Raw genomic sequence first — 17,025 nt, forward strand, 5'->3', positions numbered from 1 at the left:
GTAGATCATATCATAGTTTAGCATTCTGTGTGTTTTTGGGCTGTCGTGCATCACTATCTATGAAAAATTCATTATTTGTGTCTTAACTACTTTGGTTTTATACACACAATTCAGTCAAAGGAGTGTGCATTTTTCTCTTGCCCTTTCTCTTCTTATTTCCTCCCACCCTTTAACATCTAATGAATTAAGTTAGGCAGTGGTAGAAGTGGAACTGCCCAATGTGGGCCCAAACTATCTGACCAAAGCTGGGTCTCCAGGTATCCATGTCTCATGATGTTGGCTGGAGGAGTGAACTTTGAAGTCAAGAAGGATATTCTACCAGGAGGCTCATTCCTGCATGCCAGAAGGTCCTGAATTAATGCTTTGTAGTTCTGAGGGGATACATGGGGGAAAGGGAAACCTGTAATCTTTGTGCTGGACATCCCTGGCCTGTTAGGGCTTTGTAAACTATTTCTGTTAGTGAAACTGTTACTCGGTAATGGATTTAAATACAAGTTCAGTGCTGGTGAATAAGGAGACTGGAGTTTTCTGTCTGACTGCAGGGCTGGTGCCTCAGTAATATTAACAGTTTCATGGTTGCCATTAGAAAATGATAGAACAGATTAATGATCTTCAGTTTTTGTGGTCTGTTTCTCTCTCTCTGCTGCAAGAGCCAACAAGGGCCCTATAGTTTCCTTTCTGTTTAGAATTCCTTCCAGCCTTCACCTTCTAAATGATGTTTGGGCAAAAGCTCTTCATTTATTCTGCCCTGGTTTAGTTCATGCTTTCACATGTAGCACAAGTTCACTGGTCTGAAGTTTCTCTGGGAACAAAAAAAACTGTTTGATTAAGGAAACACCAACTGCTGCAATCCTATCAGACTGCACGACTTTGCAAGCCAGGGCTGCAGCACATCCAATTAAATGGAACTGCTCTCTGGAGGATTTGGTTTGCAGAGAATTAGTTTCCATGTTCTTGGCCTGATGTTTATTAAATGTTTCTTTCGTTTTTCTCCCCTTTGCAGTTTTCATCTGTAGCTTCATGGTGGCAGCGCCGATCTTTGGTTACCTTGGTGACCGTTTCAACAGGAAGATCATTCTCAGCTGCGGGATCTTCTTTTGGTCAGCTGTCACTTTTTCAAGCTCCTTCATCACTGAGCAGGTAAGATCTTTGCAAAGGCACTTTGCAGGGTGCACTGAATAGCTGGACAGTGTACCCTTAAAAACACACAGTATGTTGCATTATCTGACTTCCTGGGGGTCAAGTGTGACCTGTGTAACTTCTTTCTTAACTGTGAGATCTTTGATCTTACACATCCATAAAAATAAAAGGTGAAGCACGCTGAAGCATCACCTTCTGTTGACATAAGGGCTTTGCTTTCAGGGAGATCCTAAAGGAACTTTAAAAGACTATTAAAACAGACTTGTCCATGGCTATAGGGCGGTTCTGTTGCCTTCTGATATCATGACAGAAGTCACTGGAGTTAGTTGGGAACTTTTGAAGACTCCTCATCCTGTTTATTTCTTTGCCTATCAGAAGCTCTTGGAAGAAACAATTACCTGGCATTTTCTGAGGAAGAATATCCCCTTATTAAATCATATTATAGAGATGGTTGAATTGTGGGAGGTGGCAACATTCCTGGAGCCAAATCAGCTCCTGGTATCACCCGGGTGATTTCCCCAAGGGAGGCAGGGACTTTCCTCACCCTTTCTGTCCATCTGCGTTCCACAGATTGTAGCATTTGGGTCACGCCTAAAGAATGACATCCTAAGCTTCTCCTCCCTGCTCTTTCCTGCCCACACACATGCTCTGTAGTTTCTAAAAACAGAAAATTTCCACCTAAAACAGGCAGTGGCACTCACGTGTCTGTCTGGCTTTCATGTCAGATTGTCGCTGAGTTTCTAAAGAAAAGATGTACACAGCCAAATGTAGGAACCCTTAACTCCAATTCTGGCTCTGGTTTACAATTATCCAAGAATCCTTTCTAGAGAAAAACCATCTCCTAGCAACAATGAGGCACGTATTTACATTGTTTTGGTTTTGGTTTTTTTTTTAACTTTCTTTCCATAACGTTCTTCAAAATTAGCCGTGATTGTAGCCCAAAGAAGAGGCAAAACCAGCTGCACTTCTCCTGTTACAAACATGCTCAGGCTCTCAGCAGTCTCTCTATAACGGATCTAGTCCTGTAGTTAGAAATAGGAGAGTTACAAATTCTCTTCCAGAATAATGTTGTATTTAACCAGAGATCCCAGTCCCAACTCCTTGTTATTGAGTCCAGGACATTACGGTATGTTTTGCAGCTGCTGTATGGATTGTTCTCCACCCAGTGGCTGTGGCAGATGAACGAGGTGATAAGCATAATCCCAGCTTCACATAGCATCCCTCCCACCTCCGTATCTTTATTGGAGGTCTGATCTCTAACTGGGAACCCATGTCACACTGAAGAAGGTGAATTCCTGAAACATTCATGAGAAAAGGAAAGCAGATGCAGCCTTTTTCTTTATGCAGTGGCTAACTGGGCAGTTTTCCTGATCTTTGCCTTCTAAGAAATCATTTAAGGAGTGAAACACTGGCTTTTCTCTCGACATTTTTTTTCTTTCCTTATTTTTCTATTTTTAAAGGTTATTTTGTGTGTTTGTCAGGGAAAAATGCTATGAGCTGCAATATGAAAAAAACAAACAAACCTGTTGATGCGAATTATGCAATAAAGAAATACCCACATGACAAGAAAAGAACATGGGAAGAGAAACTACCTCAGAGAGATATCTTTTGATCTGAAGAAAAGGAATGGGGCTCAATGAAATACTTTATCTGGGTTTCTATCAAAATGCTATTTAATGTAGTTTGGATTAAGAAGATAGTGACTTAATGCTGTTAGATAAAGCATCAAACTGGCTCCAAATGTTATGTAGATGTGTATTTGCTGAGAGAACTGCATTACAGTTTGTAACACTTATTAAATATCCTTCGTTATTTATTACCAAGGATCTTGGCACTTTAACAGGACTAATGAATGTCAAATTGAAGAATGAATCTCAGCCTCCATCAGATAATAGGTTGTCATAGAAGGAAAAAATCAGCCTAAAATGTAAAGATAGTTCCAGAGTGTACAGGAGATGGTGGTTACTGAAAACAACAGTGCATTGATTCCTGGTGTACCAAAAGAAAGATCATCAGAAGTAACACAACTGGGGTGATATTGAGAGATTCATGTTTGTTCTGTTACATTCTGTGATCAGCCAGTTTGCATTTGTGTACCACCTCACTGCAGAAAAATAAGGAGAGTCTTCCTGCACTTTGCTACTTGTACGTTTCTCCTCCATAATGTTATTTAGCTCTTCCTAAACGTCATTAACAAGTTTGTTCATGAATTCAAAATTATTTTAAATTAGTACATATTTAGATCTCTAGATTAACTCCATTTGTAGAAATTTCAATAAATCATCCATTTATCTTAATTTGTAGTTTGTAAGTGCTTAACACCTGCTTACTTTCCTTAATGCATTCCTATTAATTAGTTCTCCACCTGCATGTATATGAATGTAGGTACTTTTACCCACAAAACCATTTTGTTGTAGTTTGTGGCTCCTGGCGTGCATCTGGTTTTTGGCAAGTACTTTGGGATTTGTGGTTCATGCTCTGTAATAAATCAGGAAGAGTCACGGCACAAATAAATACACTGAGTGTACAGCCTTCATGGAGTTGCTTCACTGAGATGCATTTCCATCCACGCAAGAAGCTGAACACTGATCTGCCTCCTTCTGTATCAATATGAACTCTGCTTTGAGTGAGTGATCAGCTTTTTCTCCAGATAGCATTTGGATGAGTATAACGCCCAATTGATGTGTTGTGGCTGATCATCTGGAGCTGCTTTATAGCCCAGAATGTCGCTGGGAAAAAATACATAGACCCAGTTGCATGATTTCTCTTGTTCTGAACAGCTTTACAGGTGGCCATTTGGCTATTTGGAGTGATGAGGCTGAGTGCTGAGAGTCTGTGTCTGGCTGTGTGGATATCCACATCTATTAGTCATAATGCTGCTGTTCTGACAGTTGACCTCTTTCTCCAGAAATCTATCTTGGATTAAACCTTGGCTTTGGTGCTAACCTTCCTGCCCCTCAAAGCACAGAGTTCTGAGGGATCAGCAGCCTTCTCCCTTGCAGGCAGACACCAGCTTCTTAAAGCAAGAAAGAGCTCAAAGGTGGAAAATTGCAGACTGTTCTCCCGGCCTTGTGAAATATGGGTATTTCCCACGTGAATGAGTAAAGGATATTTCAGCATAAAAGGGATGCTATTTAACGGGTGAGCAAAGTGCCCTGCTAAGTAGTTTGGCTCCACTAGGTTGGGAGAACAAGCATACCTAATAATCAACAAAACCAGGCTGTGGTAATGTGGGTTTGCTAGGAGACATCAGAACTGCAGATGGGAACAAGTTTGGAAATGAAAAAGCAGAGAATAACAAGGTAAACAGGGAATGTTGAATCCTTCAGTTCTTTGGTAAATATTTCTGTTTAGATCTTGAGATAGCTGACGTGATGCAGCCTTATTGTACCCCCTGCAAGTTACTTGGGATAGGTATATCTACTGCTGCTTTCCTCTTTGCCTCTTCTTTTGATTTATCTCTAAAAGAGGAAGCAAATAGCCCAGTATGGAATTGCAGTTAGCCAGCAGTACGTGCTGAAGCCCTGTGTATCAGACTTTGTGGCCTCCCGGGTCATGTGTCAAGGCTGAAAAAAGGACATTATATTACTTATACTAATCTCTCTATATTGAATCTGTTTTGCTTGTGACAGTAAGTAGTGAGTAATCTGCCTGTCCTTATCTCAACACTTGAGCCCTTTTCCATCACATTTTCTTCCTTTCTTTCTTTGAGGAGGGGCAGTAGAGAGCAGCATGGTGAAGGGGAGCTGCCCATCAGGGTGAGACAACCACCAGGTGCTCAGTCGGCTTTTTGAAGTGTTGACTTATCTTTTGAAATGCGTGACTTTTGAATGCTACACAAAACAGTGGATTTGCAATTCAGATAACAGTGAATTGGACTACTAATCTCAGAGCCATGTAATTGGTTTTGAGTGGGAAATCCCCAGGAATGGCACTGATCATCATGTCTGAGCCCAACTGACGCAGTCTCAGGAGAAGACAGTGACATAATACAAATGCATTTAATGTAGTTAAATGGGATTGTCATTTTGTCAAATAGCCTTTATTTAGGGAATGAGATGAAGCTACAGCATGACAAAACCTTGCCAATTGATAATGCTTCAAGAAGCAATGCAACAACTGCAAAGATCATGAATAAGAAGAAAAGTAGGTAGGAGAAATTCTTTTCTCTGGAAATCTGATGCTAAAAATGAGATCTCAGATATAGTCCAAACATATTGTGAGGTCAGCCCTTCTCACAGTGCTTTGTGCTTCTGGATCTTGATTGAGTCAGCAAGCCAGGGAAGTGTGAAAAAAGAAAGCAAGAACCAAAATTCTCTACAGAGTTTGGAATGAGTCCAGTGGTTTTTCAGCAGAGTTGCCTGCAAGGTTTGCCTTGCTGGAATATTAAACTTCAATCGTGTGCAAAGTAAAATGTGCTTTGAGTCAGTGCCACAGACAGTACAGGTAAAAATGCTGGGGCTGCAACATTGCTTGAGGTAATTTGATTTAAACCTTGAGTTATTCCATCACAATATATCCTTGATTGACTTATCAAAAATCATTCTGCTCTTGAAAATGCATGTAGTTAATAGCAGTATCTGTGTGTGGAAGCTCAGTCGGTTGACTGATGCTTTTTTCAAAGGGTGCTGAAAAATGGTACTTTCTGCAGTTGCCTCAGGGAGAGGAACGCAGTGTTCTGCTCTCCAAGAATCAGACCCAGCTGTTGAGTTTCACTAAATTTCTTCTTAAAAATTAATCCAAACCAAAAGCAAAACATCTCTGAGCCCCAGCAGCCCACCAGGTTAATGTGGTTAGATCGCTCGTGTTTCTGTAGGTGTCACAGAAGGTAAAGATGTTGTTAGAGTTGTGCTCCAATGCCCATAACTTACTGTTCTGAACATTCTGGTGTTTGTTTACTGCTGGGTTGCCTAGATTCAATTTTTGCTTGTGACTCATCCTGTGGCAGCTCCTTCTGCTTGTGAATATCTTTACTTTTCTGTATTCTGGATGATATTCCAGCTGCTGATACTAGAAAATCTGTGTCTCAAGCTTTGCATCTTTTCCACTATTGCAAACCCAAGGCGTGTGGTGATAATGGCTGATGCTAGAGATAGTTGCTGCAGGTGCCTGTTAAGTATGTCTCACACCACAGTCCTGGGACAAAACCAGTTTGCTTCTGACCCAGAACTGCTGGAGTTTCTCAGGGGAACAGTTTTGGAAAATGTATTCTGGCCAATCTGTGTGCAATGGATTTGTAAGATGGATAAATGACCGCTATTCAGCCATCTGAAATGTGACAGGCTCCTCTTTTTGTGTCTGACACCAGATCCACAAGGATGACAAGAGGTGCTCTAACTCATTGTTCCAGCTAGCACTGGCAACATGGGGCTCTTTATGATGTCTGTGATGTATTTGGAAATATCAACCTTTCTCTTTGAGGTTTGCTTTGTAGGAAGCTGTGCATGCAGCACTCCACTGGTTGGTGTTCTAGTGCATAAGCAAGCTGATCTGTTACATTCCTTCCAAACACATTCCAGGCTTCTGTCTTTAATGCAGTATTAATGACCAAGAAACTTAATTGAGAAGAATGCAAATCCCATCATTTGAGTGTCATGTAATGTTTTTACCACAGGCAGGTCAATCAGATAAAAAGGCTTCCAATTAGTAAAGCTGAAATCCAGCTTTGTCTTAAACTGAGGCTATTGTCAGGACCTGGCGGCGATGCTTCATCACCCAGTGTCTTGTAATTACATTACTTAATTGGATAGAGAATGAGATTCGAGCTTACTCTATTTTTTTTCTACCTGGAAAGTTACAGAGAAGTCTTTCAAGACTGCAACAAGTCCAAAGGGAGGGCAGTAATGGAAAGTTGGGTTTCACATACTGCAATTTTAATGCAGGAAAGAAAATTTCATGCTCAAACTTTGTAATTAGCAAAGAAAATCTTGGCCCTGATTTTTATATCCACGGAGCATGTGGCAGCTCCCTGCTGGCTCTGGGAAGCACTGTGGGAGTCTTGCTACTTTCAGGGTGGTTTTGTTTTTGTTTTTCTCCAGGGTGCTTAATTAGGTGTTTCACTTTAGAGCCTACCTGTAGGTATCCAGTTGTTAAACACTTTAGTTTCTGATTGCATGGCATGAGAAGGGGAAAAGGAATATCTTATAGTCTTTATTGGTTATTTTTACATACTAAATAATAATACAAATCTCGTAAAATAAAGACACTTTAATCAGCCAGAATCTCAAGTACATTTCCAAATAAAACCCTCCACATTCAATTAAGCATGCTTGAACAGGCTGCGTGGGAGAACTGAAGCCATTAATAAATATGAGAGACAGTTAAAAAAAAAAGGAAGTGAGTGGACTTTGCTTAATTCCCCTTGTTCAGTTCTATATTTCAGTGTGTGTTTAGTTCTCTTTCTCCTTGCTGGAGTGTCTGTTGTCTTCCTTGTGGACTCTGAATACCAGCTGAATTCCCACAATAGGAAGTTGTTCAAAGGTAAGGCGCTCAGAGCTGAGGACTGAAAGACTGCTGGGTGTACCTAAAAAGAGCTGAAGTTCTGAAGTGTTTGACACTGTGAAAGAATCAGATCTGCTTTGGAAGCTGATCCCCATGGATGTGGACTGCTTACCTTTGCTAACATGGCATTCTTCCTCAGGAGCCGTGCTCTGTTATTAGTGCTCCCTGTCTAATGTGCTGTATAATGAGCATTGTCCTTTACACCAGTGTTAAACTGCTTGGTCAAACTTTGAGTTGTGCAGAGGTACTAGGGATTTCAATGTCAGACTTTTAAGTACTGGAGGGTCCTTCTTGCAGCAAGCTTGGCTGAAGTAAATGTTACTCAAGGAGAAAACAGAAGAGCCTCAAGAACAATTTTGGCTTGAACGTGAGATAGTGTATGCTCTTGAAATCGTGTTTGCAAAGACCTAGAGGACCTTTATTACTGTGCGTAATAGCTACTTTACAAGGCTTTGATGAACCTTCTTCCTTTAGAAAGCAGCTTTGCAAATTCTTGCTGTTTTTTCCTGTGCTATCAAACAGCGCTGAGGAATGCGTAGCTCCCAGGGGAGGCTCTGCCTGCTGTGTTGCTTTACTTTCAGAGCATTTTATCAAAGACTCAATCCAACTCAGAGCTGCAGTGAGAAATGCTGAATAGGATGTAAAGCACCAGCAATCAGGAATAAATGAAGATGGGGCTGCCTGGCCTCCCAGGTTTATCTTGCCCTGCAGTTGGAGAGAGTGTAAAGCTAAATGTTCTTGTAAACCTTTTCAAGATGTCATATGGGCTCAGATACAGAGGAGAAAAGGTTCTGAGGTGGTCTTATCAGTGTGTATCAATACCTCATAGGAGGCAGTAAGGATGGAGCAGACCCTTCTCTGTGATGCCCAGTGAAAAGATGAGGCAATGGGCACAAACTATGGAAAAGTCCATTTAAACATAAGAAGAAACATTTTTACAGTGAAGATGGTGAAATATAGGAACAGGTTGCCCAGAGAGGCTTCTTATGGCAGCATGGAAGGCTTTCCTTATGTATGTCTTATTTGCAAGGATGCAAATCCTGAACCCTTGCTTGTTGCATTATATTTATATAATAATTAAAAACATATTGCAAGCCTGTGCAGTTCAAATATGGAATTTCATGTTGCAAAGGCATTAAAGAACTCAAATGTAGAATCTGTAGGAGGTTTGCTCAGTATCCCTGCGTAGGAGAAGATTATAGATGCAGATGCAGTAGCTGCAAGGTGGAGCCTTCATTTAGATCAGCAGCATCAGTTCCAAACATGGCTTTGTGCATTCATAGCAGTAATTTGCACTAGGTTGGCTTTATCTGTGTGATTTTACTGGTCCTCGTGTCCCTAATCTGAATGAAGCACGTACTCAGCTAGTTTTATGAGGTCTTTACAAGCTGCTTCACATACAAATGCTAATACATTGTAAACTAAGCTTAAGGATCATGTGATTCTTTAGATGGTAAATCTGGTGGTTCCGAGTTGTTCACATATTTGGCAGATTATCGGTTTATCACTCATGGATAATCTTTTAGAGAAGTGTGGCTTAATTTCTTTTGTTAACTAATTAAAAATATATAAAAAAGAGAAGTTAAAGCTGCATTTAGACTATATAGATACATATTACTCAATCAGCGGTCTGTACAATTAGGATGAATGTGTAATTAGGAACTCTCTCCAAAGAAAAAGCATAAATAAATTGTTAGATGTGACAATTATGTTTCAAAACCTTTATTTACTAGCACTGACATAGAGAAAAAGGCACTGAAGTCTCAAGGCTGCTGATCTTAACCTATGGAAATGGAATAAGCACAGGTGCTGAAAGCAAAGACTTCTTCAGTTTTCATGCCTGAGTAAGAAGTGTTTGCTCAGATGAACAAATTACAGGAGAGCTCCAAAGTAATGCAGAATGGAATGAGGTTCTTCAGTATATACCAATTTCTGCTTGGGGAACAGTGAAATTCGGTCAGCGGTGCCCTGTCTCAGCTGCCTGTGCTGCTCTTGAGGGCAGATAATGTGGAGAAGAATTTGGCTGGTGTCAGCCCTTTTTGTCTCACTAAATTGCTGAGAGTGGTGGGGTAAGCAAAGAGGGTAAAGCGTGGGGGGGAAACTGTAATGCAGAGGAAATAGTAGAAGTGTCCTTCCCCAGCTATGGAGAACAGAGCTTCCTGTGTGAGTAATACCTGACGTTCACATTTGTTTGCAGCAGTTGTAATATTCACATAGAAAAAGAGAGAGAAACGTGTTTGGGTGTATGGGTCTATAAATACACACACACAAAATAGCAATTGTTTATGTTGCATACATGCTGGTTTTGGGATCAGTTTCTGAGCGGTTTGTGGTATGGCAGTGGCTCAAATGAGTAGCAGTGTAAGAATTTAGGAGTTGCTTTTTTGTTTGTATTTGCTTTTCCTATGTGAAAAAATGGGAAGGAGTATCTTTGAAAGGAGCACTTCAGGAGATACTCAGCTATCCTTAACTTAGTTTGTCTGACTTATTGGAGATGGAATACTGAGGGCTTTAGCTTACCAAAATGAATTACCGCATGATTTTGTTGTATAAGTACCAAGCACATGTGTGCTAGGCCAAAATCCAGAGATCTTCCAGTGAGATAAGAAGAAGCATTGGCTTTTTTACAGCACTCTAAAAAAGACACACCACAGAACTGATAGTTTATAATTCCCTGATATCATTTTACATTTTTAATGTTGTACCTCATCATTACACCCAAATTATCCATTTATATAACCATAGATATCTAAACTCAGAGTGGAGATAACATCCATGTCTTCATGTAGATTTTCCTTTTATAGGATTGCTTTCATTGCAATCTGAAGTCAGAATTTCATGACTTTAATTTGGATATCTGCTCAGAGAATAGTTAAGGTTTTTGGAGTACATGAGCATGGGATAAGCCAAAGAGGGAGAATAAAGGAGGAACAAGGGGAGAGGAGCTTGTGATCCAGGTCTGAACCTCTTAAGAAATCAAAAGCAGCTGCCAGATCCCCCTACTTATTAATTCTCCATGACTAAGTCCTTCAGCATGTTATAAATACCACTGCTCAATCCAAAGCCATTGGGTACCTGTGCACGTATCATTGTCAGCATATTTCTGCAGTAACGTGCAGTGGTTTAGCAATGGGCAACTGGCACAAATTGAAAAGCTTGAGTCACACATGCCTTTTCTGCATACACCCACGTGTATCTGTTACGTCCGTGCTGCCTATGGGAGGTAATGTGAATAGCAACGGAGCTGCGAACGCCCTGCCAGCAAACAAGGAACTTGCACGCACTGAGAAAATGGGTATCGGTGCAAAATCTGCGTCAGAAGAAGAGGAAAGTACTCCAAATAATTGGTTTTATGTGGCTGTAGGAATCATGGAGAGACATTTTTCAATGAAAATATGTCAGTAGTAAATGTTGATGTGCTTTATGACCGAGGTGCATCTTGGTGTTAGGGTGACATTTTGCATATCTGTGAATGAAAATCCTGTGTTCTGGCTCAGATTTTGCCATGAGGCACAAAATCAGCATAAAAATATTGTGCCCTATGCCTCCAAACAGCAGCACACAGAAAATTGCAAGTATCTCAGAAGAGGATGGCTTGAAAATCAGATCCCGGCACTTTACTGAAGTGTTGGCTGTAGGGAGGTGACAGACCACAAAGAAAATTCTATTAGATGAGCAGTTCTTTTTTGTCCATTAAAAAAAGACTGTGTTGTACTGAACACAAAGTCCCTCCCCTTGTTCTGACGGGTTATCATTTACCTGAAAGAGCAAATAATTCTTTGGGCAGCTTAATGGTTTTGGAGCCTGCTCAGCTGCCTCGTGTGATGCTGAATCTTTCACCTGCTGGCAGTAAATGCTGAGCGCGCTGATGCTCCAGTGCTCAGGTTGTTCAGGGAAAGCTCCTGTCTTATCTCTTCATAACTGCATGCAGCTCAGCTTGGATTGTAACCTGAGGTTTCTTAGAAGTGTTCAGAGCTGGCTTAGTCTGTCTTCCTGCTGCGAGGGGAGGATTTATGCATTTCACCAGGAAAGTGGAGAGAGTGGTGCTTAGCACCTTTGGAAATCCTCCCTCATTCCATAGCTTCTAATCGAAGAAAAATTCAAGAGTTTGGGCTATGGCAGGTTCAACTCCTTCACAGCTTTGAAGAGGCTCCAGAATCTTACTGGTGTTAACTTGTGCCCTGGTATGTTGGGAGGCTGTGGCTGTGCTTACAGGTATTGCTTGTTCCGGAGCCCAGAAGCAGGATTTGTTATACTCAGCTGCCTCCCCACATCTTCCTCTGTCTGGGCAGTGTTGCTGGCACTTAGTCTTAACATCCTGAAAACAGACTGAGAGTCTTCCTGTCTTAGAATATCTTAAAATGTTGAGTGTGATGGGACAACTGTGTATTATTGCTGCTTTTGTTTCACGCTTGTAAATCTTCACAAAAAAATATAATCCCTTTCCTTCTCAGTAAGAGGCAACTGAAAAGAATCTGAGGTTCTATACAATAAATATGTACAGGTGTTTTGCTTTCCAATTGCATGGGCCTCTATCTCCGCAACTGGGCAACTTTCACTGCTCTCTGTCCTGAATTCAAGAATACGACGAGTGACATTCTAAGGTGTTTTATTTCCTCTTTTCAGTATTTCTGGCTTCTTGTGCTCTCACGGGGCTTGGTCGGCATTGGTGAAGCAAGTTACTCAACTATTGCTCCAACCATCATAGGAGACCTGTTCAACAAAAACACCAGGACCCTCATGCTGTCTGTTTTCTATTTTGCAATTCCTCTTGGCAGGTAAGTGACACGATGCTTTTTTTTCACCCATTTCTGATTCAAAGTTAGCTCACAGAAATCTTCTGTTGCCAGAAATGATGGCAGTTCTGTCTTTGGTTGGAATGGCTTAGACAGGAAAGTATTATCAGCCATGACTAATTAGTGGCATTTGATTCCATTTCTATCCTTGTTACTTATTCATGTGTGACTTTTGGAAATTAGTGGGAAGTAATTTTTTTTTTACAGCAATTAGGTGGAAATGGAAAGAAAATATTTTAGCTGACTTTCCTGGAACATTAATAAACTAAGCTACAAATCTGAATAAAATCATATTTGTTCTGAATTGTTGCTTCAGTTCATCTGAGTTCTAGGGCTCCATCTTTCAGGTGACTGTGAAATCAAGATCTCGTAAGACATTGGACTGTGTTTTCAAATGTGAGCAAATAGATACATGCTTCTGTGTGAAGATCTAAATATCGGAGATTTCAAGAGGAATAGGCTTCATTAACACAACTGATTTTAGTTTAAGCTCAAATTCTGCACAGCCTTGAATTTGGCCTGTCTGAGTTTGTAAAGTGTGACTGTGCCAGTCCTGGTAGTTGTAATAGCAGCAGCCAGTCAATTTTTGTGCTGAAACACTGAAACAGTGATTAAGAGAAATTCTTCAATCTAGTATGGAAAAGGCTGAAAAGAGGAAACGTAGTGATTGTTCACACTTCTGTGCAGAGCAGTGAAGCATAACCAAGACCATAGATGCCTGATGAAGCCACAGACAAGCTCAGATTTGAAGTAATTATTTCCTCTGATGCTTTCTTTCAATTGAGTTCCCTTATCAGCCCGATGCAGTATCTGATTGTTGGGACAGCAGGGATTCGGTGATTTTAATTTATTTTTTAAATAATGTCTGGCTGGTTATGGTGAGGTTTGGAGACAGAGTGGTTTCACACTGTTTGCAGCTCAGTTCCCAGAGGTGAACATCTTCCTGGCCTCACATGTTCATTTCCAGTAAGGAAAACCTGGGCGATGGTTTAATCCCATCAGTTCAGGGAAAAATTTATTGAGGGTGGTGCATTTACAAGTCAGAGCAATTAGTCTTGTGATAAAACTCACAAACATCCTTTTGTTCTTGAGGAAAAAGAGATAGCCAAGTCATTAACTGATGAAAAGAATATTTTCCTAAGTAGGGAAATACCAGGGATGCCAAATATTTACATTGAGAATCCAGTGAACTGTGGCTGGCAAGAAGTAACAAATATTCATCTATTAAGCTCCAAATATCCAATGGAGGCTTGGATTCATGGTTTGATTTTGGTGAATGGTTTGATTTCTGTAAATAGAGCAGTTTTGGATGCATTATAGATGGCAGCTTCCAAAACTCCGTGGACTGTTCAGTAAAGGCATGTGATTGCTGACATCTGCCTTTCTGTCATCCTAGAAACTTTTAGCCAAGGCAGTCACAGCAACAGATGCAGCAGTTTTAAAAGAACATCCATTTTCTTCTGTTGACTTTGAGAGAAACTTGGTTTCATTCACCTCTACCCAGCCTTTTATGAAGCCACCTTCTGTTACTACAGCATCATTCTTAGCATGGAGCTAAAGATTCTCTTGCTCCTTTATCTTCAGACTGATCGGATTTTCTCCCATCTGACTGTCTTGCATATTCCTCTTGGCTTTTCTTCTAAGCGTATAAAAAATGCTTTCTTCATGGGTAATTTGCACCAAGTGCTATTAAATGACAAGAAAAAAAAATCACGTTAGAATATGATGTGTCGTGAAGGGCACTTCTTAACTGAAAGCCTGAATGTAAAATTGTAAGTATTCATATTAGTGCACAGAAAGGCGTGATGTACAAATTGAATTATGAAATAAATTCTTTTTGAGCCTTTCTGAGGGGATTGAAAGGTCAGTTGTGAACTTGAGATCAGCGTCCAAATTTCCATGAGATTTCAGCCTTTTTTAGACTGAGTGTGCTGAGAAGAGTTATATTCCCTCTCCTCTATACAACCGTGACTGTGGTATTCCTTTAAAACTCTCACCAACTCTTTTCTGTGTATTACTTGCAGTGGCCTGGGATACATCACTGGATCAAGTGTGAAGCAGGTTGCTGGAGACTGGCACTGGGCATTGCGGGTAAGTTCATAGAGAGATTTATTAACTCTTAATATACTTTTGATAACATCTTAATAACAGTTGTATCAATTAATCTGTGTTAGGAAGAGTTCTATCACACGAGTCCTCAACCTTTTGTTTATACTGCTATTGCACACAGATGGTAAAGGATGGGAGATTACATCTGTGGATACTAAGTGCACAGTAGATGTATTTTCTAAGCAAGTGAGGAAGGTTTGTGGTTTTGGCTGGTTGTACTTGTTTTTCTCCCCACTTGGGAGCAAGAATTTTCCAATCGCTCTATTATTAATTGGCCATGATTTCTTAATGGGGATGGGGAGATGAGGCATTGGCCTGAAATCAACTCCACAGTCTTTCAGTCCACTGCTGTCAAGAAACTCTGAGAATGGCTTCCTGCTTTGAGGAAAAAACACTTTGTTCCAATTTCCGCCTGTTTTTCTGCCCTGAGACAGTCAGTTTCCTTCTGTTTTAACCTCTTGGGACCTTGATAAATGTGTTGAAAAGATAATATGCTCCTATCGCATACTCACAAACAGATCCTGCACACAAAGATGTCTTGAAAGAGCTGACAGGAAGTGGCCCAACAAAACTGTTCTCTGACCTTTGGCAGTTTGGGTGGCACGTGCCCCATTGAGTTGCATTCTCTGACTTTGGCACTTCATGAAGATGAAGTTGCCTGATAATGTGAAACCATTGCAGGGTGGAAGAATGTGGTAAGAGATGCATGTCAAGCAAGGATTTTCATGGGCAACATGCTTCCCACACCCAGAAATCTTACCGTTGGCCTTATTGACCTGAAAAGGCTTCTAATTTCTCCCATAAATTATTTGGTCTCTTAGCCTATCTGGGAGCATGTTTCCAAAAAGTTAAACATCATTCAGAATGCTGGTATGTTAATGACCTTAATCACAGTATTCTCAAAGCTTCATGCTTGCAGAGTGCGATAAGAGAGTCCAGGGAATGACAGGGAGAAATGAAGGGAACAGATGCCTCAGTGTGTGCACAGATTCTGACTGGCTGTAAAGAACTGGGGTGCTGAAATGAAACTAATGTAATCTGTTTCTTACCGACTAGTCAGAGCAGACACTGCTGGCTTCCTGTGCTAATTCCTTGTTTCTTTCTTGCAGGTATCTCCACTCTTAGGAATGATAACAGGCACACTCATCTTGATATTTGTACCTGCTGCTAAAAGAGGAAATGTTGAACAACTTGGGGGACAGCTGAAGGCTCGAAGCTCATGGCTAAGAGACATGAAGGCACTGATTAGAAAGTAAGAGCACTCTGCTAAAGCATGCTTTGCCTCTACTGCTTTATTATTATGTTTGTTATTATACTTTCTGGTATTGTCAGACAGTATGAAAGGACTACTAAAAGTGCTAATGGTTAATTTATCAATATTTCTATATTACTTATTCTGGTGATTTATCCAGGTAGTAATCTTAAATAACATGAATGGGGAGGAAGTGATGGTTTTGCTTTGTGTCCCCACAGCCGCAGCTATGTGTTCTCATCATTGGCCACCTCAGCTGTTTCCTTTGCCACCGGAGCACTTGGCATGTGGATCCCTCTCTACCTTCACAGAGCACAAGTTGTGCAGAAGACAGCAGAGACATGCAGCTCCCAGCCCTGTGGCACCAAAGATAGGTGAGATTCATACACACTGCTTTAAAAGGGGAGGAGTTAAGGGCTTATTTACCGGAGGAAATAGGCAATTCTCATGGAGTCAAGTTACTAGAATGTCTGTAATTTCCTGTAGATCCTTGCAACAATGATAGGAAATGCTGGGTTTGTAAACTGAGTTTTATTTCTCTTCTTTTCTTCATTGCATGAAGTCAAACCAAAGGAGAAGTGATGACCTCAGCTCAGTCCCAGTTCCCAGGCTGTAGTACAGAAGTAGAAGAGACAGCTGTTTTTGGCTTAGGAGATGGGTGGAGGGCTGAGAGGATGAGGTTTTCTAAGACCCACGCTATTTTCTGGAGTAGCAGCAGAATCAGTTGGCAGGTTGGGGTAGCCAGAGCCGTGGCTATAATTCAAGACTTGGGCTGGTTTCCCCCAAAGGCTGCAGGAACTGACCCTGAAGGTTTTTATTCCAGTGGGAGGGAGGACTTCACTGTGTTTCATTGCTTTGTGTACTACTGAGTATGCTGAGTTTTGCTGAAGTGTGATGCAAAGATCTGGGATGCTTTGGTCTGGATTGCTTGATATCACCCAGTGGTGTTTTTTCAGTCCCAGTTATATAACATAGCTTACAGTACATAAGCTGTGAAAAGTAATTCATTGTTTTGTGCTTTACCATGGTAGCACAAAACATAAAGCCCTAAAAAACTATCCTGGTGAATAAAAGATGTGAAAAATTGCCTTTTGCCAGCTCTTTTTCTTTAAAGATTGGGACAGAAAAATAACACTAGGAAAACCTTGCTCTAGCTGACACAATCCCATCACAAGTAAACTGCTTAATGGTTTGAAGTACCATTGACTAAAGCACCCAGCGGGCAGC

The 17,025-nt window shown here is 40.8% G+C and overlaps 1 protein-coding gene across 4 annotated transcripts in view; it reads left to right on the top strand.

Annotated features, from left to right (window-relative positions):
- LOC107322485 (SPNS lysolipid transporter 2, sphingosine-1-phosphate) overlaps positions 1-17,025 on the top strand; it is a 92,468-nt gene that overhangs the window by 39,974 nt on the left and 35,469 nt on the right. For all 4 annotated transcript variants that reach the window (XM_085521745.1, XM_085521743.1, XM_015880552.3 and 1 more), the window contains exons 3-7: positions 1,004-1,140; positions 12,268-12,419; positions 14,462-14,528; positions 15,656-15,798; positions 16,020-16,172. In XM_085521745.1, coding sequence (XP_085377871.1) covers positions 1,004-1,140; positions 12,268-12,419; positions 14,462-14,528; positions 15,656-15,798; positions 16,020-16,172 — 652 coding nt within the window. The remainder of the gene's footprint in view (positions 1-1,003; positions 1,141-12,267; positions 12,420-14,461; positions 14,529-15,655; positions 15,799-16,019; positions 16,173-17,025) is intronic.

Source organism: Coturnix japonica, chromosome 22 (genome assembly GCF_054131305.1).
Source record: "Coturnix japonica strain WE chromosome 22, WE-NBRP24, whole genome shotgun sequence".
Lineage (NCBI taxonomy): Eukaryota > Metazoa > Chordata > Aves > Galliformes > Phasianidae > Coturnix > Coturnix japonica.